Source organism: Topomyia yanbarensis, chromosome 2 (genome assembly GCF_030247195.1).
Source record: "Topomyia yanbarensis strain Yona2022 chromosome 2, ASM3024719v1, whole genome shotgun sequence".
Classification (NCBI taxonomy): domain Eukaryota; kingdom Metazoa; phylum Arthropoda; class Insecta; order Diptera; family Culicidae; genus Topomyia; species Topomyia yanbarensis.
The window spans coordinates 382,625,440-382,650,986 of record NC_080671.1 but is presented as its reverse complement, the minus strand read 5'-3'; the positions used below and the strand labels follow the sequence as shown (position 1 = coordinate 382,650,986).

The 25,547-nt window shown below is 37.0% G+C and overlaps 1 protein-coding gene across 1 annotated transcript in view; it reads right to left on the bottom strand.

Annotated features, from left to right (window-relative positions):
* Positions 1-358: 358 nt before the first annotated feature.
* Positions 359-25,547, bottom strand: part of LOC131680794 (uncharacterized) — a 61,388-nt gene continuing 36,199 nt past the window's right edge. The window contains exons 8-12 of the mRNA XM_058961504.1: positions 13,802-13,937; positions 13,506-13,692; positions 1,477-1,569; positions 957-1,291; positions 359-855 (exon numbers count right to left, since the gene is read on the bottom strand). Of these exons, the coding sequence (XP_058817487.1) occupies positions 613-855; positions 957-1,291; positions 1,477-1,569; positions 13,506-13,692; positions 13,802-13,937 (994 nt within the window). The 3' untranslated portion in view covers positions 359-612. The remainder of the gene's footprint in view (positions 856-956; positions 1,292-1,476; positions 1,570-13,505; positions 13,693-13,801; positions 13,938-25,547) is intronic.

The following is a 25,547-nucleotide window of genomic DNA, read 5'->3' as shown; positions in this document are numbered from 1 at the left end:
ATGTGTCCTAATAGTCTTCAATCAAAGAACTCAGCTTTAGCGGTATTTTATACAAATAGAATGCCTTCTCAATATGTCCAGTTGCTACCGGCCAGTTGTAGGTTCGAGCAGCAGATATAAGAAAACTATTAGGAACCTCGAACATTGTTATTCATTTGATAAGATTCAGTACAGAAAGAAAACAAAACTGGGCTAAGCATCAAAAATACATTACAAGTTGATGATTGTATTAATATAGTGAGCATTTAAAAAAGCTAACATCGCATGCTTACAATTCTCCAAATAGTTAAAAAAATATAACCACCCTCGGTTAGTTGAATCGAAACGGAATATGATATTTCAATAACATTACACACTATCATCGCGTTGAGTTTTAATTTTCACATCCTATTTACATAATTTGTAGTGCCTAGAGCTAATAACGACAGATCGGAGATTTTTCAGTTCTTCCAAGAATAAAGAATACATTAATTTCTATGACACTACTTACGCAAGCCCAGCACGCCGCCCGTTTGAGAGCTCACGGTCTACCACAGTTAATATTTACAGAGAATGGCACATTGCGCATTCAACCACTCCTACTAAAAGTAAATACCTAGAATCGTAAGGGCATCACAACAACCACAGCTTCAAGGGTAGCTTGTTGAACAGCTCGTTCCACAGACCGGTGAAAATATCCGCCAAACCATACTCGAGATCTGTCCGCAGTTCCGAAACCACCTCGTTGGCATTCTGGTTCAAGAAGAGATTCAACGATGCGCCCAGGACTTGATTGCCTTGGAATAGGTTGTCCAGATGCATGCGAATTCCGCCAACCAGAAAAGTGACTTTCATCTCTTCGATGAAGATTGCGTCCTTAAATTAAGAAAGGAAAAAAAATGCATGAAACGAAGGAACGAGGAACGAGAGTGCGAAAATTATGTCATAATCGCAAGGAAAACAGCATTCCTTTTTACCTCGGGCAGTGGCCGCACACTGAACTTGGTGGCTACGGATGTTTTGACGTCTTTCAGCGCCATCGTTATATCACCGTCGCCTACGAGCGGCAGCAAAAGGACGTTCCCTTTCAGATTGTAGACCGCATCGATTTTCAGCTTTGGAATTTCCAGTTCGAAGTCCAACGTTTGACTTTTGAAGTCCAAACTGGCTCGCCTGACGGTCGTATTCGAAGGGCCCTTGATGTTGAGTTTTTTGAAGCCACCGCTTAGCGACAAGGCACCGGATCCTCGCGATACCTGCACAGATTCCAGCCGCAGTGGGTCGAACGTATGGAGTCCGATTTCGGGTATTCCTGTGGATTGGTAGATAAACGGGTTTTTAGCTAATACACATTAACCAACAAGTTATCGAATTGACTCCTCGATTATCGCATAACTCGATGGTGGTACAATCTTAATTGGTGGAATGTTACATCGCTTGCAAGTTACCGAACCAAATTGCGGCATCGTTTTGAAGAGCAGCATGGGTCGCAATTACCTTTGGCAATATGAGGGAACGTTTCCTCGAACATCTTCTTGAAGCAATTGTCTTCGTTTGGGTTGTCTCTCCGGCAAACACGCAACCAGTCAGCTGGAAAGGTAAAATGTATATTAATTATTGGTGTTAGTTGAAATGTATGTTACAGGTTCTTGCAAATCAATTTCTTAACAACTCAAGCCTCTAATGCTTTTTCTGAGACCAGAAGGGGCGGGTTTCCAATTGACTCAGCTCGAAGAATTGCGACAATGTCTGAGTGTGTGTGAATGTAATTATGTGCCTAATGAGACAAACGAAAAAATTGAACAAATGCAATTTGTTTTTTTAGTTTCAATATTTAGTTCCTGAGATATGGGAACACCAAGTGTTTCAGAAATATAAAATTATTTTAAGTAATATGCATATAATGACGAAAACTATATAAAATATCTTTCTAATAAGACATTCATCAAAATCCGTTCACATATGGCGGAGATTCTGAAAATTTCGGGACTGTTGTGCAAACTTATGACAAATGTCATTTTGAGATAAACTGAGTTAGACTTGTCTGAAAAATCTCTACAAAGTGATGCGTGAGTTTTTTGCTTCAAATCACTGTATCTTGGGATTAGCTCAAGTTATATTGAAGTTTTAGATGTTTTTAGATGATTTTTTGCATAATAATTTTCAAATAAAAATATATGAGTATTGCGAGAAAAGGATATTTTTAATTTTAAGCTGGAAATATTGAGTATTAGGCAACCTTGTAATCAACATTTAATAGTTTTTTTTTATTGTATTCCGTGACCGAATTCCTTTAACATTCATCTCACCGATTGATTCAACACCAAATAAGTACAAATGGGTATGAATAAAAATTAATAACACGGTGCAATAAAATTAAAAAAAATTGTATGTACTTTTCAAGTGATCTGTTGAAAGTTGTAGGACTGGTCAAGTACAACACAAAACCACGTTTGATCAATTTAGTATATCCTCAAAATTTAGGTTTATAGCAAAAAAAACTATTTTTCAGGACTTTGGGCACTAAAATCTTTTCTACGTTTTCATTTCTCAACCGATTTTCAAATTTTTGGATGTTCTGGAAAGAAAGAGAAATTACCTTTTTAACGGTATACTAGGTTCTCCTTTTTTGTTAAAAATACTGTACGGTTTGGGAACAACAATATGAAATCTATCATTATTTTGCGATTTTGTCATGAAAAATATGAAAATTTCTCTACATTTTATTAGGAAGCGTCTTTGTTTCAATATAATTTTAAAGAGCATCCGCATCCATCGACATATTCATTCTCAAAATCAGTTGAAAAATGGCAGAGCCTGCTCGCATGAACTTTTAAGGAAACAGTCCCATATGAAATTTTCAAAAAATCGATTTTTTGTTCGATTACGTATATAGTCAAAAGTATGTGTGTGAACTTTGAAATTAAAATTAGAAAAAAAAAATAACGGAAGACGTAATTGAGGAATTCCACGAAGGTCCGTCCAAAAATTTCCAAAATCGTGACCGACCATTTTATATCCCGATGAAACTTTACAGGTTTCATCGGCATAAAAGACTAAACATTTTCCACAGATAATAAGATAATTTTGACTCAAGCGCAACATTTTAAAAGGACGTAGACGTTTCTATGATTATTAATTTCAAAAAAAAAATCGCTAACTCTATTTTATACAGCAACTCTACCTAAGAACAAGTTACAGGGAATGAAAACTTCTTCGCTACAAAAAAAAACCTGTTTTAATCCACCTAGAGGTGCAATTGTGCCTTTCTCATTTCTACAAACTATGATTTAATAGCTGGTTCGTACAATATAACATTATGGAAATGTCTTTCATTCTTATTACACTTGGTAAGTATATATAAGAGCACCTTTTTGCATTCATCGAGGTATCGGTTTGAATCAGAGTTTTCTATGTGATCGCACTCCACAACCCGTAACTCCGGAGCCGGAAGTCGGATGGAGATGGAATTTAATATCAGTTTCCGGGGACGCAACACCTTTCATTTGAGACTAAGTTGATCAAATCGGTCTAGCCATTTTCGAGAAACCAATATAACCGTTATTCTGAATTTGGATGCTTCCGGATCCGTCGATGGTGGCCAGTGTGGCCAAAGAGACTTTGAATGACTGTTGGTGACCTAGATCTACAAATTCAACAGTTGTGTTCACATTTTGAAAAAAAATCACCTTTTTACATTCATCGCAGAATTCGTTAGAATCGGGATTTTCTGCGTGATCGTCCGTATCACCCTGTAATTTAGGAACCAGAACTCGGATCCATACAAAATTCAACAGCAGCTGATGGATCTTTCATTTAAAATCAAGTTTGTCAAAATCGGTTCAGAAAATTCCGAAAAACCGATGTGGAAAAGTCAACAAATTTTGTTTTGTAACTATACTCTTCAACTCCGTAATCCGGAACAAGATGTCGGTTGAAAATGAAATTCAATAGCAACCTATGGGAATATTATACCTTTCATTTGAATCTTAGTTTGTAAAAATCGGTTCAGCCATCTCCGAGAAACCGATGTGGACATTTTGTTAACAAATCCGCACATACACACATACATACATACATACATACATACATACATACATACATACATACATACATACATACATACATACATACATACATACATACATACATACATACATACATACATACACACACGCAACCGATATAAATGGAGCAGGCACGGTGAATCCGTTTGCCAGAGGTGGGTTGGTGAGGTCACCACCACCAATAGTAGCTGAAGTCATCCAGCAAGAGCAGGAGGATGGGAAGCCGAAGCAACAGCAAAAGCAGCAACAAAAACAGCCAATAGCAGAGCGGAATGAGCTACACCCCACAAACGCCAAAGGTAGTGGTAGCGAGGCACTTAGTGGAGTTCGTGGACACGAGAAACAATGTCCACAAAGACATTAAGGAGATGGTCATCAAAATCCGGAAGGCGCTACTGTCTGCCGTGAAAGAGTACGATACGGCAACGCAGAGGGCAGATTCAGCTGAGCGAGCATCGGCGTCGGCTAAGGCCACTATCCTCCTAGCCCCTCCGAAACAGGGCAAGGAGAGGCAGATTGGAGTGAAGAACACGCCAGTTCCCATAAATCCGTAGCGTATTGGTAAATCAATTGCCTTGTACGCAGAGCACCTAGGTTCGTGTTCCGACCCCGGACATAGGGTTAGAAAGTTTTCATAAGAGATTTTTCTAACCCGAAGAGGCGAATGACCTTAAGGTTAAAACCTCTATAATCAAAATTAAAAAAAAGTTTTTCTAATAATAACTTTATACATGTTTTTAAATTTCATACTAATTGGCATACGAAACTGTAATTTTATTACAGAATATAATTTCAAGTATCATTTAACAAAAATCTTCTAAAATACAATAGTTTTCGAAATATTTGTAATTTTGCTCCAACAAAAACAATTAATTGGTGAAATTATGCCCTTTTTAAAAGTTATTCGCATTGCTAACGTAAAAGAAACTTTTTCAATGTATTTGGATCAGCAGGGAGAGGCTTTCAATCAAAAAGTTTTCCTAACAACAACTTTTCACATATTTTTATAATTCCTACTGTTTGCAGTCAAAAATACAATTTTATTTTTGAATATGATTCTACATACCATTTTAAATCGAAAAGCTCATAACGAAAATTTTCGGAAATGTAATAGTTCTCGAGATATTTCAAAATTTTGTTTTAACAATACAATGATTTTGTTTCAATACGAAATTTTCATAAATTATTCGCGTCTCTCCATCAAAAGGAATAAATTTTTCAAAAAGCCCACGACATTTTCTGTAACTTTCTCTTTGACATCAAGGCGATATTGTAAACCATTTGAAAGCTACATGAAAACAACCAACATATGATTCAACTACATAGTTTATTCATCATACTCTGTGGTTGAATAATATTTTTATTGTTTTTGTGTAGCTTTCAAATGGTTTACTATATCGCCTGAATGTCAAAGGGAAAGTTACAGCAAATTTGATGGGCCTTTTGAAAAATCTACTGTTGTTGATGGAGAACCGCGAATAAGTTATGAAAAGGTCATAATAAAACAAAATAATTGTGTTATTAAAGCAAAATTTAATATATCTTGTGAACTACCACATTTCAGAAATTTTTTGTTGCGAGCATTTCGATCTAAAATTGCGTTTAGAATCATATTCAAAAATAAAATTGTATTTTTGACTGCAAATAGTAGGAATTATAAAAATATGTCAAAAGTTGTGGTTAGGAAGTTTTTTATTGAAAGCTTCTCCATGATTCAAATTTACTGAAAAAGTTCCTTTTACGATATGATGTTGTATGATAAATATTAGATTTTTGACATTTTATGATGGGGTAACGCGAATAACTTTTAAAAAGGGCATAATTATACGAATTAATTGTTTTTGTTGTAGCAAAATTCCAAATATCTCGAAAACTAATGCATTTTGGAAGATTTTTGTTAAATACATTTTGATTTAAAATGATACTTAGAATTATATTCTCTAATAAAATTACAGTTTTGTATGTCAATCAGTATGAAGTTTAAAAACATGTATAAAATAATTGGTAGAAAAACTACTTTTCAATCGATTTTGAGAATAAATAGGTCGTTAGATGGGGAATCAAATGTTCTCTCTAAATTTTTTTTAACCAGATACACTTCCTAATCAAGGGTGGCAATAATCAGTTTTTTTCCTCATCGCTAAAAATGAGGCTCACTTACTGATGGACTTCACGCCCATCACTGAGCGATAGAAAATAACGATAGTAGAGGGATAGAATTAATACATCGCTCACGCATCGCTTGTCGTGCCATCAGTAGATGAGTTGTAAATGTATGGCTCAGTGATAGAAAGATGAGCGATGTTATAAGATACTATTTTTGAGCATCTGATGTAGATCTGATTCTCATAATGATGGAATTTTATGAGAATGAGATGTATGTACAATGGATGACGAAAAGAGAAGGGAAATAGATGTTTACCGCCATTTTCAAATTCAAGATGGCGACTTCCAGTTACGCAAAATCGCCAACAATCCTATTAATATGAATATTTTTGGAATGGGGTTGATGAGTACACGACGGAAATCGATGTTTAGTGGCCATGTTTGGTGTCGTTTTGAAATTCAAGATGGCGACTTCCGGTTGCGTAAAATCGTCAACAACCCCATCAATATGGGTATTTTTGGAATGGGGTTGATGAGTACACGACGGAAATCGATGATTAGTGGCCATTTTGAAATTCAAGATGGCGACTTCCGGTTACGCTAAATCCTCTATAATCCCATCAATATGGGTATTTTTGGAATGGGGTTGATGAGTACACGACGGAAATCGATGTTTAGTGGCCATTTTGAAATTCAAGATGGCGACTTCCGGTTACGTAAAATCGTCAACAACCCCATCAATATGGGTATTTTTGGAATGGGGTTGATGAGTACACGACGGAAATCGATGTTTGGTGTCGTTTTGAGATTCAAGATGGCGATTTCCGGTTGCGTAAAATCGTCAACAACCCCATCAATATGGGTATTTTTGGAATGGGGTTGATGAGTACACGACGGAAATCAATGGTTAGTGTCGTTTTGAAATTCAAGATGGCGACTTCCGGTTACGTAAAATCGTCAACAACCCCATCAATATGGGTATTTTTGGAATGGGGTTGATGAGTACACGACGGATATCGATGTTTGGTGTCGTTTTGAAATTCAAGATGGCGACTTCCGGTTACGCAAAATCCTCTATAACTTCATCAATATTGGTATTTTTGGAATGCGGTTGATGAGTACACGACGGAAATCGATGTTTGGTGTCGTTTTGAAATTCAAGATGGCGACATCCGGTTACGTGAAATCGTCAACAACCCCATCAACATGGGTATTTTTGGAATGCGGTTGATGAGAACACGACGGAAATCGATGTTTTGTGTCGTTTTGAAATTCAAAATGGCGACTTCCGGTTTTGCAACCTAAGATTCGGATTTATTTTGAAATTCAAGATGCAGTGAAGGCCCGATTTTATCAGCCCCAAATTTTGTCTACCCCCGGTTTTATCAGCGTTCTGACCCGATTGTCAGCCTTATACAGTGTTGGGTAAAACATGTGTAACAAATACCGAACTTTATTAGATCGCGTCAGTTAACTTAATCGTTCTTGAACCGAACCGAAGCAAAGTAAAGCTGCACAATTGGTGCTTCAGAGTTCTAATTTGATTCCATATCGTTATATGGGCAAAAAATTCGTTAACGACGGCACACTGAAAAAAATTATGCGAAGTGCATTTTTTCTTTGGACAAAACAAGTGTAACTTTTCCTTTCCGTTTGGGTTTTTTTGTGAAATAGTACAAAAACATTTGGAAAAGATTATGTTTCACAACAAAAAGTTTTAAACAAATGTTATTCTGCCATCATGACGCTAATAACAATACAATACAATTCCTTAAAAACTACAAATAGTTATAATATTAATTATAATTATAGTTATGACATTAAAGTACATGTTTGCACATGTTTTACCCAACACTGTATAGAAAAAATTATGAGCTCTAAGAGCCTAACTAGATTAAATTCAAGTAAACCTTTTTCTGAATCTTTCTTTTCTTGTTTTAAAGATGCAAAATATGCAAAAATAAAAAGATCATTTTTTAAATTTTGCACTGGAATACCCCCTTTAGAGAAATGTATACCAAATAATCAGAATAGGTTATATGGTTAATGAAAAGGATAGAAAAAATGTGTCCCAATTTGTCCAATACAGGTAATTTTCGATATCGGGGTATGTTACCCTCGATATAGCGTCACTCGATATAACGTACTTATTTTATAATTTATTTTTCAGGTCCCAATTTCTCATCAATTACGCATGTATTCCATATTTTAAGAATTCAATATGTTACACACAATCTTAAAACGTATTAATTTGGCTTCTAATGAGCATGTTCGCAATTGGTTACTTCAGTGAAAGCTAAAAGAGCGATTTTTTCCAATTTCATTTGCGTATGATCGTAATTTATTAAAACCAACCACGTATCTCAATAAATAATACAAGATCAGTAAGTTCTAACTGAAAACTCAAATGAATAATATCAGATACAATCGCTTCCTGAATCTCCCGAATTCGGTTTTTCGGACTACAGAATCTTTTTATCATTCTCAACATTTGGGTCATCAAATTACTTCAACCACATGATCTACGAATCATATTGAAAGTAATGCGGACACATTTAACTCCGATTTCGGATATTCCTGAATTCAGTTCGCTGGACTCATGATTGTTTTGTCTGTTTTGCATTGATTTTGCCATGATGTGACGCATGAAATGACGTACCCTAGGAATCCAGCGATTTTTATCAAAATTTTACTGCTGGTTTTTGAAACTCCTGAATCTGGTTACTAGAATCGAAAAGTGTTTTCGAATCCTATTATGTGCCACATCAAATTAATAAGCGTGAGAGATCATAATTTTAGTTACTGTGTACGTTTTACGACCGGTTTGGGGTATTTAAGAAACCGGTTAGCGGACTGAAATATATTTTCAAAATTTCTTGAATCGTGGATACAAGTGGATCTTTATAGTCCATTCTAATGATATAAGTTCATGTATTGCTTTTACTTGATGAGGTGCAAGCGGTGGGAATATTAAGAAACACTTTACAAACCCAGACATAATAATAATGACTAATGATTTAATTATTAGGAAATGAGTCAAAATAAGAAAATTTTCAATAAAGATTAACTTATAACTGGGGGTGGGCGTAGCGTAGTTGGTAAATCGATTGTCTTGTAAGCAGCGCACCTGGGTTCGATTCTCGACTCCGCACATAGGGTTAGAAATTTCTAATATGAGAATTTTCAAACCCGAAGAAGCGAATGACCTTAAGGTTAAAATCTCTATAATCAAAATAAAAAAAAAATATTGTAAGTAAGAAAAGTAATTGTGACATCTTTTTCATGGAACCACTATAATATTCTTAAGAGAAAAGCTGTTTCACACTGCTAGGTGGGTAAGATTTTCAAAATTAGTTACTCGTTATCAAAATTCTACAAAATAAAGTACCATAGATAACAATTCTGTGAGAATTTTGCATGCTTCGATATAACGTACAATTTTTAAACCGAGATGTATATCGAAGTTTAACTGTGTCCCCATTTCGTCGGTCTAAAATAAACACAGCGGCTGATAAAACAAGTATTCGCTATAGTGACTCTTAATGCTCAACATTTTTGGAATGGAGTCAATGAGTGTACGACAGAAATCGGTCTGGCGCCATTTTGAAATTCAAGATTACGGTTTTGCTTAAATCATATTCTTTATTTATTTCCTTTTAGTTCCTTGTCTCATAATTATTTCTTATTACTTTATTCTTAAGTTTTTTATGCAAAAGAAATTGTTTTAGAGTTGTAGACCATTTTTCTTAACCGGAAGTCGCCATCTTGAATTTCTAAACGACACCAAACATCGATTTCCGTCGTGTACTCACCAGCCCCATTCCAAAAATACCCATATTGATGGGATTATAGAGGATTTTGCGTAATCGGAAGTCGCCATCTTCAATTTCAAAACGACACCAAACATCGATTTCCGTCGTGTACTCATCAACCCCATTCCAAAAATACCCATATTGATGGGATTATAGAGGATTTTACGTAACCGGAAGTCGCCATCTTCAATTTCAAAACGACACCAAACTTCGATTTCCGTCGTCTACTCATCAACCGCATTCCAAAAATACCCATATTGATGGGATTATAAAGGATTTAGCGTAACCGGAAGTCGCCATCTTGAATTTCAAAACGACACCAAACTTCGATTTCCGTCGTGTACTCATCAACCCCATTCCAAAAATACCCATATTGATGGGATTATAGAAGATTTAGCGTAACCGGAAGTCGCCATCTTGAATTTAAAAACGACACCAAACATCGATTTCCGTCGTGTACTCATCAACCCCATTCCAAAAATACCCATATTGATGGGATTATAGAGGATTTTACGTAACCGGAAGTCGCCATCTTTAATTTCAAAACGACACCAAACTTCGATTTCCGTCGTCTACTCATCAACCGCATTCCAAAAATACCCATATTGATGGGATTATAAAGGATTTAGCGTAACCGGAAGTCGCCATCTTGAATTTCAAAACGACACCAAACATCGATTTCCGTCGTGTACTCATCAACCGCATTCCAAAAATACCCATATTGATGGGATTATAGAGGATTTTGCGTAACCGGAAGTCGCCATCTTGAATTTCAAAACGACACCAAACATCGATTTCCGTCGTGTACTCATCAACCGCATTCCAAAAATACCCATATTGATGGGATTATAGAGGATTTAGCGTAACCGGAAGTCGCCATCTTGAATTTCAAAACGACACCAAACATCGATTTCCGTCGTGTACTCATCAACCCCATTCCAAAAATACCCATATTGATGGGATTATAGAGGATTTTACGTAACCGGAAGTCGCCATCTTCAATTTCAAAACGACACCAAACTTCGATTTCCGTCGTCTACTCATCAACCGCATTCCAAAAATACCCATATTGATGGGATTATAAAGGATTTAGCGTAACCGGAAGTCGCCATCTTGAATTTCAAAACGACACCAAACATCGATTTCCGTCGTGTACTCATCAACCGCATTCCAAAAATACCCATATTGATGGGATTATAGAGGATTTTGCGTAACCGGAAGTCGCCATCTTGAATTTCAAAACGACACCAAACATCGATTTCCGTCGTGTACTCATCAACCGCATTCCAAAAATACCCATATTGATGGGATTATAGAGGATTTTGCGTAACCGGAAGTCGCCATCTTGAATTTCAAAACGACACCAAACATCGATTTCCGTCGTGTACTCATCAACCGCATTCCAAAAATACCCATATTGATGGGATTATAGAGGATTTAGCGTAACCGGAAGTCGCCATCTTGAATTTCAAAACGACACCAAACATCGATTTCCGTCGTGTACTCATCAACCCCATTCCAAAAATACCCATATTGATGGGATTATAGAGGATTTTACGTAACCGGAAGTCGCCATCTTCAATTTCAAAACGACACCAAACTTCGATTTCCGTCGTCTACTCATCAACCGCATTCCAAAAATACCCATATTGATGGGATTATAAAGGATTTAGCGTAACCGGAAGTCGCCATCTTGAATTTCAAAACGACACCAAACATCGATTTCCGTCAACCCCATTCCAAAAATATTCATATTAATAGGATTGTTGGCGATTTTGCGTAACTGGAAGTCGCCATCTTGAATTTGAAAATGGCGGTAAACATCTATTTTCCTTCTCTTTTCGTCATCCATTGTACATACATCTCATTCTATAATAAAATTCCATCATTATGAGAATCATATCTACATCAGATGTTAAAAAATAGTATCTTATAACATCGCTCATCTATCTATCACTGAGCCATACATTTACAACTCATCTACTGATGGCACGACAAGCGATGCGTGAGCGATGTATTAATTCTATCCCTCTATGATCGTTATTTTCTATCGTTCAGTGATGGGCGGGAAGTCCATCAGTAAGTGAGCCTCACTTTAGGGTTGAAGGAATCAGTCGATTATATCTGCTCTTGGAGCTGATCGAAATCGGAAAACGAGCCTCAGTATTGATTTTTTGCCACCCTTGCTCCAGTTTCAAAAGCATAGCAAACACAAGAGTGTAGAATGAATAAGGAAAGCCGTTGGTAGCACTGATTCTAAAACCCAGATTTCTGTTTGCTTTAACAATGTTGCTCGAGCAGTGATTTCTAAACGAAAACTGTGAGTCCAATAGAACTCCAAGGTCATTTTCGATGCATACTTGCTCAACCGGGCATCCACCGATATTATATGTATGTTGTGCATCGAGAAAGTTTAAGTATTTTTATCGATTTCACTAACCTAGATAGCAAAACTTTACTAAACAATCCTTTCATAGCAAGGTGGCATACACCTATTTGAAAATCTGTTCGATGATTTATTGACTACATAGAAAACATTTGAATTTTAAATTTAGTTTTTGTCTGCTTTGTTCACTTAAACAAGGTGTTCAAAAATATTATATAAATAATTAATTCTTGTAATTTTAGGTACAAGTCGAACAGAATTTCAATTAATTAATAATGCATTGAAGAACTTAGATATTTTATTCACTAAGCACTAGTAATCATTCGATTGTCCGTGTATTTTAGATAAATGTCACATTCTTTCGCTATACCGTTGATTTGATTGCACTTCCAAGATTTCTACGGAAGTGATCATTTCACTGCGCACTGCTACTGTTACATGTAGTATGTGTCATAAAAAATATCGCGAAAAATTATGTTTTATGCGTTCTCAATTGAAATAATGTCCGAGGAGAGAGTTATTGGAGATGTCTCATTACTCTGTTGGGTGGATTAAAAGCGTTTTTATCAATAGTGTTACCCCCATATCTGAAAAATTAAGCGGCTGTTGCAAAAATTTCGCAAACGACATTTTGTTTGTAGAGCGATGCCAGAAATTATGCTATGTCGTAACGAATCCCTCCTGTCCGTGGTACGAACAGAACCTTTCTTCTTTCACCAGCAGACCAGGATGGCCAAGTCACAAATCGCCCGGTCACTGTTTCTGATGGTTCTCATGGCCAAAACAGTTTCTTTTTTGCAACATTTTCAAAACTCCAAAATTGATTTTGATTTTATATAGATGCGATGTGTAATAACAATGTAATATACATAAAAAAATTTGTAATGAACATATCCAACTATCCAGTTAGTATTCAATTGCTTTACTAGGTGAATAAAAGCAGGTTTTTATGTTCTAGAAGGTACACATATTATATTTTCAAAACAATGCTCTAGTGAACTATTTTCTTCGAAGAGCACCAGTTATATCGAAGTTATACATAGTTTTAAATTTCTAATGGAACGTACATTCGTTTAGAATTTATGACATCTATCAGCCAGATTGAGGTAATTACTCTTAAACCGTTTCATTGATAGCAAGTTCGCTGGAACTTACGTTTCTCCTTCAACTGCGGAAAATCCTTATTGCGAATGATGATTTCCTTGGCCTGCACGGTGGTTGAAACTCCCAGCAGCAGCAACGGCACCACCACCACCACCAAACTCGACCCCAGCAGCACCGAGACCGAGGAGGTCAACATTTGCCGTATCGAAACCGCGTTCATGATCAACACTGAACAATTTTAGCCGGTTCCAGCAGATTTTGTTTGGCCTGGCGCCCACAGCTGAGTGGGCTAGAAATCTTCTAGATTTATCTCACTACACCGCTAGCGCGCACCTTACCACACTTACGGTCCAGTTGCGCTTATGCTCTTGAACAAACTGTGCTACAAACGGCGAGGTTGCACAACATTCACTATGCGGTGGCACGGCACAATTGGCACTGGTACGGAGAAGGCATGTATAAATCAGCACTTGCTCGGAGCTTCTACCGTTTTTTTATTTCGGAGTTGTTAGTACGACCCAATCGGAGCCAAAGTTCTGTCACTGTCACACTGTTTGCCGTTTGTGCGACCGCAAACTAAGCAAGTTTACGCAATGAGATTCTTATGTATGTGCAACTTGCGAAATTTTTCGCTTCCAAGTTTTCCACTAGTTGAACCACGCAGGTACAAACCCGTTCACAGGCCGGATGTTTTATGAGATGCTATTGCTAGATGGTATGTAAGATGCTGTTCAAGCATTGATTTCCAGTTCCACCGATTACGCAAAGAGGACTTGCAGCTTTTAGATAATACTGTGAAGCGCAGGAACAGTTCACTTGCAGTTTTAAACCCGCCACTTGTTGTTGTTGTTGTTACACGCTTGGTCTCTTTTTTGACTACCATTCAATTCCTAGATTCGCACTGGCACACGTCTGGCTCCGCGGATAGTCGATGTAGTAATAAACACAAAATATTCATTGAACGTCTCATGCTAGTTGCCATCGTGCGCTTGCCGCCAACTTGCAACTCCCAGCAGCTCCACCGCTAGGGAAAAGCTGCATGTGCGCTACGAAAGGAAAGATGTACGATACCGGTGACGTAGGGTTGTTTAAAAACTTTATATGATTATAAACATGCAAGGGACGTACAGATAATGCTTTCCCTCAGCAAACGCAGTACAGAAATCATTATCTGCAGATGATGTACTGATTGTAGAGCACACATAATTCCTATGATTTTCTATCAAAGTGGCGTGCTTCAACCCTATTTTATTAAGATGTACATCAATTCCGATAAAAATGCCTGCAATAGGTTCACTTACCGTGATGAAACATCATTTTCAGAATTCGTCTCATCAGAATCCGACACTAATTTAGTGACAGGACTAAGTCAGCAACGGATTGACGCTAGCTCCAAAAAACGAAACTGCGATTCTGAGCTAGCCCAACGTGTTGTCCCGCAAGAAAAAGGTGGTAATTCTCATCAGCTTAATCAGAACACTTTTCTTGCAGGACATACCGTAGGATGCTCAGAAATAAGTCCTGTCGCTAAGTTAGAATAGGATTCTGCTGAGACAAAGTCGAAACGCAAATTCTGGCACGACCAGCATCCGCCGTCAGCGAATTAGACCGTGTTCGGATTTAATTGATTCCCGCAAGTGGCTCGAGGGGACATCGAACCGGTAAGCAAAATGCGACCACCACAATACCGCACATACAGCTGTTCAACTTCCAGAACACAAACGTCGCGACGCCAGGCTCAAACGATGCCGTTGAAGTTGGCTGGAAAAGTTTTAAGTTTGAGCGCGCATTTCACTGGATCAAAACACGACTAGCATCCGCCGTCGGACAGCTGGTTCGGCACGGTCTCGTCGAGATTCAATGAGGTATATGTATACTACATTGGTCGAGATTAGCAAAATGGAGGTATTATAAAAGTCCGTTTAAAGCCCTTCAACTTCCAGTGTTTGAACGACGCCAGGCTGGAAATACCCAGGGAAGATCCTCTGGAAGCAGAGTGGCAAAGACCCCTTTCGGAAGGGTGAGTTAGCGGAAGTGAAACGAAACGCAGAGGACTAATGGTCTTTTTACCTTTCTCAATAGAAAGGTATTGCAATTGCTCTGAAAACCGACTTTTTAACGAAGGCCCGGAGGGTCGAGTGACATACCGTTCGATTCAGTTCGTCGAGTTCGGCAAATGTCTGTGCGTGTGTATGTATGTGTGTATGTGCGTCTGTGTTCGTGTATGTGACCAAAAATGTCACTCATTTTGCTCAGAGATGGCTAAACCGATTTTGACAGACTTAGTCTGAAATTAAAGGTACAACGTTCCCATAGGCTTGCTATTGAATTTCTAATGGATCCGACATCCGGTTCCGGAATTACAGGGTGATGGGTACGATCACGCAGAAAATGTCGATTTTAATAAATTCTGCAATGAATGTATAAAGGTGAAATTTTTTTCCAAAATATGACCACAACTGCTTCGATTTGTAGTATTAGGTCACAAACATCCATTCAATGTCTCTTTGGCCACCATCATCGGTTCTGGAAGCCCCGGCGGAAGTATCCAAATTCAGAATAACAGTCACATCGGTTTCTCGGAGATGGCTAGACCGATTTATCCAAATTTAGTCTCAAATGAAAGGTGTTGCGCCCCCGTAAATGGCTATTAAATTTCATTCCGATCCAACTTCCGGTTCCGGCGTTACGGGTTGTGGCGTGCGATCACATAGCGAATTGTGATTCAAACCAATAATCCGATGAAAGCAAAAAAGGTAAAAATTTCGCTAAAATGTGTCTCAAACAACTTAAATTTGCAGTTCTAGGTCACCAACGGCCAACCAGACTTTCGTTGACTACATTGACCACCATAGACGGTTTCGGAAGTGCCCGGGAAAAGCGACCATCTTTCAAAATTAACGAACTCACATCAGTTTCCCGGAAATGGTTGGACCGATTTTCACAAACTTAGTCCCAAATGATAGCTATAATATCCATACAGATGTCTATAAAATTTCGATCGCTTATATGGGTCCGGAAATATAAACTAAACCGTCCGGTCACATATGAAATTCCCAGATAAGCCGGAACTCATTTTTTTTTTTCGAATTCGTATTTTTGATGCCAAACATCTTTAAAATGCATGAAACGTCGAGATGTTATCAAAGGTGGGAAAATACCGGTTGAGTACCGGTACGGTAAACCAAATTTCCACACATGTTTGTGTTTCCTTTACATTGTGTGTGGTCTTACCGCTGGTTGTGTTTCAACGAGACACGAAAACCAAACCGAGTTTCGTTTACACAGCACCGTGTTCCTATAGTTGAGGTGTACCAATAGTTGCAGTAGTGGGTTGTACGCCTTACTAAGGTACTAACTATCAACAAATATTCTTTATCGATTCATCGCACTAAAATTGTGCGACAATAAAACTGTTATCCATGAAATTTGCTCAAATAACTATTGAAAAAATTTATTACTTCGAATTTTGAGCTCCCTTGCACCTATAGTTGATCTAATGTACCTATAGTTGCAAGTCCCATAAGATATCAATGGGATTTGCAACAATAGGAACCGAAATTAGTTAAGTAAAGTTTTTCTTAAGTATTGGTACATCCACCCTACCGATGAACGAGTATGGGAAGGAAATACGAGAATAAAGAAACCAAACTTCAGTTGTGTTGCGGTTGTGTATTCGGGTTGATGTTTATCGGCTAAGCTAGTGCTGCTGGTATTTTTATTACGAATTCCAAACAAATTTCTTTTGGGTATAATATAAGGTATCTTTTCGGTAATTGAAAAAATGTCTTCAGACATCTGTCCGTTCAAATAAATTATATGCGTTGTCATAAATGGCGTTCCTTAACTCAATATTGCGACATTTTCATAATGATTATCATCAGGAAGTTTGCAATATGAATATGTTTGGTATGGGAAGTCGAAAGTAAAAGGAAATTTAATAGTCTCGGCTATTTTTATATCTAAGATAGCAGATCCCTGCCTACCGTCATTTAAAATCTGGTATGGCGAGCTATAATCAATACTACTGACATTCAATAATGTTTTAATGATAAAAAATCATGAAACAAGGGTATTTTTGATATCAAAAAGTTGTCTAGAGATTTAAAATTGTTATTCGTCGGCTTTTTGCATCCCAATATGGTGTTTTTTTCACAACGATTTAGCATTTAAAAGCATGCATATTTAAATAGGAATAAAATTCCAAAGAAACGAAACTTGAATTGCATCGTAAATTAGAAATTCAAAATGTCGGAATTATATTAAAAATTATGGCCTATTCATGATGATTTAACAACTAGCATGGTTACAGTATGGACCAATATCCACATTAATGATTGAAGGTCGTTTTATATGTTTTGTTGTAATGAGACAGACAATTTCGTGATTGGTTACAATGTGAATAATTTTTTTTTTCATTTGAATGTTTGCGCAACATTTTTTAAAATTTGATTGTTCTGCAGTAGATTTGTATGCATACATCGATGTATATCGCCGGAAACATTTATTCCTTAAAGAAACTTAGTTTCCAACGGCGGCCTATTAAATGAAAGTATTCTTGCTATTCGTTAGTTGGTTGCTGTCTCAATAAATTAAGTTTTTTTAGTAATTGAATAATTCAGTAGTTTTCTCTTAACTCGAATGTTCGCGACCAAACCTTCTAGAGGACCTCCATAATGTGTCAAAATGATGTAAAGTAGCAGCAACAATACCGAAATATGTTTTACCGGTACTCAGTAAATAAGGACCTAATCGTTTAACAATGAGTTTCCCCCCACTTGTGTCTGAGTTGCTTACCATATGTGAATAACACACACATACACGCAATTGCCTCTGTGCAAGGATATATGTATCAATACGATGCGCCATACAGTAATAATAAGGATATATGTATACGTAGTGTGACTATGTGATCGAGATTATTCGAGAATCGCCTGACAAGGACAACCAGACATGGATTAGATTTCATTGATACGACTATTGGCGATATAAATACAATAGGCCTCTTTGAATGCATGAGAAGTTATTGATTTCATTAATTTAATGGATTTTATTGTTTTTGTTATTTCATTGACTTCGCTGATTTCATTGTTTTCATTAATTCCAATCAATATTTTGACATTAACATCAATTTCTATGCTCTAGACAACTTTGCCGAATCAAACATATCTACATTTCTCGGTTTCATGCAATTATTCGCCAAGACAAGGTAGCGGTTTTTAGTTTGGTGTACGCCATCTTGGTTTTCAGCATTGAAACAAACATCAATTGTTGAACTGTTAACAACTGCTCAGAACCAGCCATTTCGATATTGCCCCATTGACTCTCAACAACTAATTGAACTCAATTCAGTTGTCTATTCGGCAGCACTGCACACGAATTTACTGCTTCTTATTTTAACCGCAGCACCGTGTATAGAAAAAAAACAGGTTCGGTTTTCTAAAGCCGAACCGAAACCGCTGCTAAGAATACATCAACAAAAGTAGAAACTCGTGCACACATGTAAACGGTGCTGAGTGACTCGGTTTGGTTTTAGAAACTGAGACTCGGTGGAGGTTTTGACTTCGTTTACCGTGTGAACGAAATCAAAACCGAATACGACGTGCATCACTCGTTTCCACGTGTTGAGATTTTGTCAACCGCACCGGTCAATGTACGTACCGGTTGGTTTTCTTACCCATCTCTGGATGTCATGTTATCTCGATTTTTTTTATATATATCGACTTTTTGGGACTTTGTTGATTTCGCACCTTTTTCAATTCAATATTACCGTGGCTGTTTTTTCTTTTGCAAAATTTTAGAACTCGAATAATTATTTCTTTTCTTGTATATAGTTGTCATGTCATGTATAGCAAAAATTTAATATGTACATTTGAAATCTTTTAATGATTATAAACAACGCAAAAATTCTCGTGTTTATTATTGAGAAAGGCACAATTGTACCGCTAGGTGGATTAAAGCAGGTTTTTCGTTATTGTCTTGCAGCATTTTGGTGTTTCCCTAGCCGGTCAGGATTACCGAAGCAAGATTCGACGGAAGTTTACCAGCAATAGAGGCGGCTGTGTATTTCCCACGTGTGCAGGCCCTACGAGAGGGGGGGGGGGGTCAGCCAGGGCAATTGCCCTGGGGTCCGGGTCGTATTTGGGGGCCCGCGTTTTTACCCGGAAGATGGGCGAACACATCCGGTATTCATAGAAGAGCAATAAAAATAGTAATAGTAATTTTTTGTTATTATTCGCCTTATTAAAATGCTATATAATGAAAGTTTAAAAAAATGAAAACTTTATTTGATAGTTGACATTTGTTAAAACAAACGTTCTTAAGGGTCTTCTTAGTTGTCTAATTTTTGCACAAGATAAAAAAGCGAGTTTTATTGCTTGAACCGACAGAATATACTACAAAATATTGAGAAGCCAATTCAAAGTATTTTCGAAGAAAGCAATAGAACATCAAACAGGAATACGAGCGCACGGACAAACGCATTCGTCCTCTTCTACGTAAGCTTCTTCGCTGGTGGTGCCGGTTGTTGGCTTGGAGGTACTGGGCGCGATTGTTATTGAGTGAATATTTGTTCCTGTCAGATCCGTAGATATTGGTTTTGTATCCGTTTGTAGTTTGGCATAAGATTATAGTGAGATGTTTACGGTTATAGTAGGTGGGCTTTTCTTAGCCGCTTTTGCACAATGTTTTCTGTTGTGCAGTGTCTTTTTGCAGAATTCGTGCATAGGAATCTAGCATGGGTGCATAACCAGTGTTGTCTGATGAAAAGTCCCATTTTCAGTTGATCCATGGTTACGATTAAGGAGTTGGTTTGTACGGAAGCATTCTCACCACAAGAACAACGTTAGGGACACACGGGAAAACGCGTAGTTTTAGCTGTTATGGAGGCTAGTTCTCCGTACCTTGATATAAATTTTTTAGTCATGATGTCAGGGGTATGTGAATATAATTCATGTAAGCGCATCATCGTGAATGATGTTGTAAACGTTGCAGCTTTCATTGGTGTGCTGCACGTTATTCCGCGTAACAAACGACGGTGTTTTTTAATGTTTGATCTGGTGCATTTGCAGGGTGTTTACTTCTCCCGGATTGAGCACAATCTGCACGTTTAGTAATTGTTTTACTTCCCGAGTAGCTGGTCTTACAGAACATTTCCAAAAAATAATAGCAACACAATTCGTCTGCAGTCGTTTTTGCCGTGTATCTATAGGGGAACGATTTTTAGCTTCTATTCTGGGCGAGATGAGAAGGTAGACTGATCTTAATCAACCGGTGATTAAAATGGATAATTTTTATATTTTTGTATTGTGCTATAAAGCACGTTCAAGGAATGCATTGTGTTGAGATAGAACAGTGATTTTTGGCATCACCAATGGGATGTCCCCAATTATAATGCGCGAAATAAAGAAATCAAATCAGTTCAGTTCAGCCAACAGCAGCAATAGTCGGTTGCCCGCTATATTCGCAGTTGTTTAATTTGCGCCTGATTACTCCGTTCTGTGTCTATTTTATTGTCGGGTCCTACACATTTTCACAGCATATCAAAACCGACTCCTACATGTTAGACATGTCACATTGTTTATTAACGAAACCTGCATAAAATTTACGATTAGAAACGGTTTTCTTGAATTCAATATGAGATAAACTTAAGTAAATTGAAATTTTTTTTTAATTTAATATTTTTGAATAAGAAATTCGAGCTGCATCTGCTATCTTGCTTACAACGAAAGCTAAAAACTGCTGCACCGCTACCAGCAAATAAATCAATCCTTGTGATGCTTTGTCTGCACAGTAGAAGCAAAATATCGTGTTCCAACCCACTATGTCGAAAACAATGAGTGACGATTATAAGCAGAAAGTGAACTATTGTGGTCAAACTGTATTCCTGTATATCTTTCGAGACGTTCCTTAAGATCTCTTATTAAAAGTACAAATGGAGCTAAAGATGGCCAATGTTTAACCTCACAATTTCACCATGTTAGTCATAGTGTGCTGATTATGTTCCAGTCCATCAATCAAGCAGAAGAGTTTGTTTTGAAAAAATAGATCGAAATTTATCGTTAGATGTGGCAACATGAAGTCAGTAACTCTGTATATATAGGCGATGACACAAACGAGGTGCGAATACACGAACTAGGAAGCTATCGACATTTACCTGTCTGGCACGCTATCTGTGGATGTGGCAATGTGAGTCAACCAGAGACTAATAGAAACCATGGACTCACAAGTCCCCATGGCTGAAGAGGTACTAACTCATGCTGAACTAAAGGCAAAAGGGCGCGGCAGTGATACTAGCCCTGGGGCCCGACGCAGCTCTCGACGGCCCTGCACGTGTGCAAGGGTCACGATCGACGAACGAACCGATCGGATGAGAGTGAAAAGTTTTAACGGCCGCCAGTCGGCACGAACGTGGTGTAGGAGCGCGAACAACGAGCAGTCGGCGCGAACGTAATACAGGAACGCGAACGACGTGCAGGAGCGTGAGCGAGAGGAAAATGGCGGAATAGTGAGTAGTAAAATGTAAAAAGAGTGCAGTAGGAAGAAGAAAAAAAGGCATGAGAAGAGGTTAAGGTGTAAGCATAGTAGAAGAGAGGAAGTAAGAAGAAAGAAGCCATGGTAGAGGCATTCATCGGAAAGAAGTAGTAGAAATAGAGTAGAAAGGAGAAAACAAGTAGAAAGGAATAAGATGTATGGAAGAGCAAAGATGGGAATAATACATGTTTATTGATTTAAGCAACACACGTTCTTTTGATTTGAGTTGGTGCATTCTGTCCCTAGTATTTGCGTTTGGATTCGCTTTTGGTAGTTCTGCTCTACCCGCAGCAGGGAACCCGCTACACGATTTGTCGAATGGTAAAGGGCGAACACGAAATTATTGCGACACCGAAAATGTCATGCCAATTTTCTTATAATGTTTAAAACAAACCAAAATTTTAGGGTAGTTTTATACATATATTTACTTCAAAAATCAAAAGAAAAGTTAATCGATGGAGCCTTGAGTGTAAAATTGACCGCATTTTCGCTTGATGCCCTCCATCAAAGTCTTTACAGTGTCATCCGGTACCAGTTTCTCAGTTTTTTTCCATTTTCTTAACATGTCCTTCTCGTCTTTGACTGTCTTCTTGCTCTTCCGAAGTTCCCGCTTCATCATTGCCCAGTACTGGACAAAATGGACAGAATTGGCCTCATACCACTCCATGACACTTTTAGAATAGTGGCATGATTCCAAATCTGGCCAAAATAGCGGAGCTTCGTCGTGCTGCTGCAAGAACGGCAAAAGGCGCTTCTCGAGGCACTCAGATTTGTAGATCTCGCCATTTACTGTGCTCTTTGTCACGAAAGGCTCACTCCTCAAATGAGATATTTGGAGGCGAACTTCGACATTTTCTTCTTCTTAAATTTGTCGACCACATAGAACTTTATTTAATTATTTTGACTCAAGAGCAACTTTTCAAAAGGGCGTAAACGTTTCTACGTGTATGAATTTCAAAACTTTTTTGTTCGATTACTGTATTTTATACAGCAAAGCTATCTGAGAACGAGTTACAGTGAATGAATACTTCTGTCTGAAAAAAATATACACTGAAAAAAATATACACTGAAAAAAATGTTGTGTCATTTTTCAAAAAAAACAAAAATTTATGATAAAAATTAAAATTGCAAAAAAACCCATTTTTTTAATTTTTTATATTCTGTTATCAAAAACCTAAAGAGAAAAGAAACATTTTGAATGTGATTGCATGATGGAGAAAAAATCGGTAAAAAAGTTTTCCTATTAATAACTTCGTACATGTTTTTAAATTTCATACTAATAGACATACAAAATTGTAATTCTATTACAGAATATAATTCTTAGCACCATTTAAAATCAAAATGCATTTAGCAAAAATCTTCCAAAATGCGATAGTTTTCGAGATATTTGAAATTTCGCTACTTCAAAAACAATTAATTCGTGTAATTATGCTCTTTTTAAAAGTTATTCGCGTTACCCCATCAAAAAATGTCAAAAATTTAATGTTTATCGTTTTAAAGACGTAAAAGCAACCTTTTTAGTGTAATTGGATCATGGAGAAGCTTTCAATAAAAAAGTTTTCCTAACAACAACTTTTGATATTTTTTTATAATTCTTACTATTTGCAGTCAAAAATACAATTTTCTTTTTGAATATGATTCTAAACGCCATTTTAAATCGAAATGCTCTTAACAAAAATTTTCTAAAATGTAGTAGTTCTCGAGATATTTTAATTTTTTTTAACAACACAATTATTTTGTTTTATTACGACCTTTTCATAAGTTAGTCGCGTTTCTCCATCAACAATAATAGATTTTTCAAAAGGCCCGTAAACTTTCCTGCAACTTTCTCTTTGACATCAAGGCGATATTGTGAAACATTTTAAAGTTACATGAAAACAACCAACATATGATTCAGCTATATAGTTTAATCAACAGACCCTATGGTTGAAATATATTTTGGTTGCTTTCATGTAACTTTCAAATGGTTTACAATATCGCCTTGATGTCAAAGAGAAAGTTGCACGAAAGTTCACGGGCCTTTTGAAAAACCTATTATTGTTGATGGAGAAACGCGACTCACTTATGAAAAGGTCGTAATAAAACAAAATAATTGTGTTGTTAAAACAAAAGTTAAAATATCTCGAGAACTACTACATTTTAGAAAATTTTTGTTAAGAGCATTTCGATTTAAAATGGCGTTTAGAATCATATTCAAAAAGAAAATTGTATTTTTGACTGCAAATAGTAAGAATTATAAAAAAAATATCAAAAGTTGTTGTTAGGAAAACTTTTTTATTGAAAGCTTCTCCAGGATCCAAATGCACTAAAAAAGTTGCTTTTACGTCTTTAAAATGATAAACATTAAATTTATGACATTTTTGATGGGGTAACGCGAATAACTTTTTAAAAGAGCATAATTAAACGAATTAATTGTTTTTGAAGGAGCAAAATTTCAAATATCTCGAAATCTATCGCATTTTGGAAGATTTTTGTTAAATGCATTTTGATTTTAAATGGTGCTTAGAATTATATTCTGTAATAAAATTACAATTTTGTATGTCAATTAGTATGAAATTTAAAAACATGTACGAAGTTATTGTTAGAAAAACTATTTTACCGATTTTTTCTCCATCATGCAATCACAATCAAAATGTTTCTTTGCTCTTTAGGTTTTTGGTAACAAAATATAAAAATATTAAAAAAATGGGTTTTTTCGCAATTTAAATTTTTATCATAAATTTTTGTTTTTTTGAAAAATGACACATTTTTTTTAGTGCATATTTTTTTCGGACAGAAGTATTCATTCCCTGTAACTTGTTCTCAGATAGTTTTGCTGTATAAAATACAGCAATCGAACAAAAAATTTTTGAAATTCATACACGTAGAAACGTTTACGCCCTTTTGAAAAATTACCCTTGTATCAAAATATTCCAATTGCCAGAGAATATCATGGAGATTCATACAGCGAACACACCTGCAAAGTTTCGTGCGAATCGACGATGGTCATATTTTGCGGTCGGCCGGTTTCTCATGGAATCCCTCTCTTGCCGTTGAAAAACTCCAACCCCGGAATTTGCTTAAAATCGCCTTTTATATACGTTTCGTCGTCCATCACACAGCAGCCATATTTTGTCAGCATCTTCTCGTAGAGCTTCCGTGCCCGAGTTTTAGCCGTCGATTGTTGTCGCTCATCGCAGTTTTGGAAGTTCTGTACCTTATATGTATGTAGTCCAGCTCTCTTCTTTGCATTCTGGACGTAGTTCTGCGACATGCCTATCTTTTTAGCCAAATCACGGCTTGAGACGTTAGAATTTGCTTTAATCATTCGCTTCACCTTTCCCTCCGTCCTTTTGTTCTCCGGTCTCGGTTTTCTTCCAGCTCCTTTGCCGTGGTCCAACGTCAACCGCTCCTGGAACCGCTTCAACACTCTGGAGACGGTTGAATGGTGATTGCTCACCATTTTTCTCAACTGCCGGTGCGACAGGTCAGGAAATTCCAGGTGTTTGGAAAGAATTTGTTCTCTCGACTCGCGTTGGTTCACCTCCATTTTCGTTCAATCGAAAAACACGAGTTCGAGTT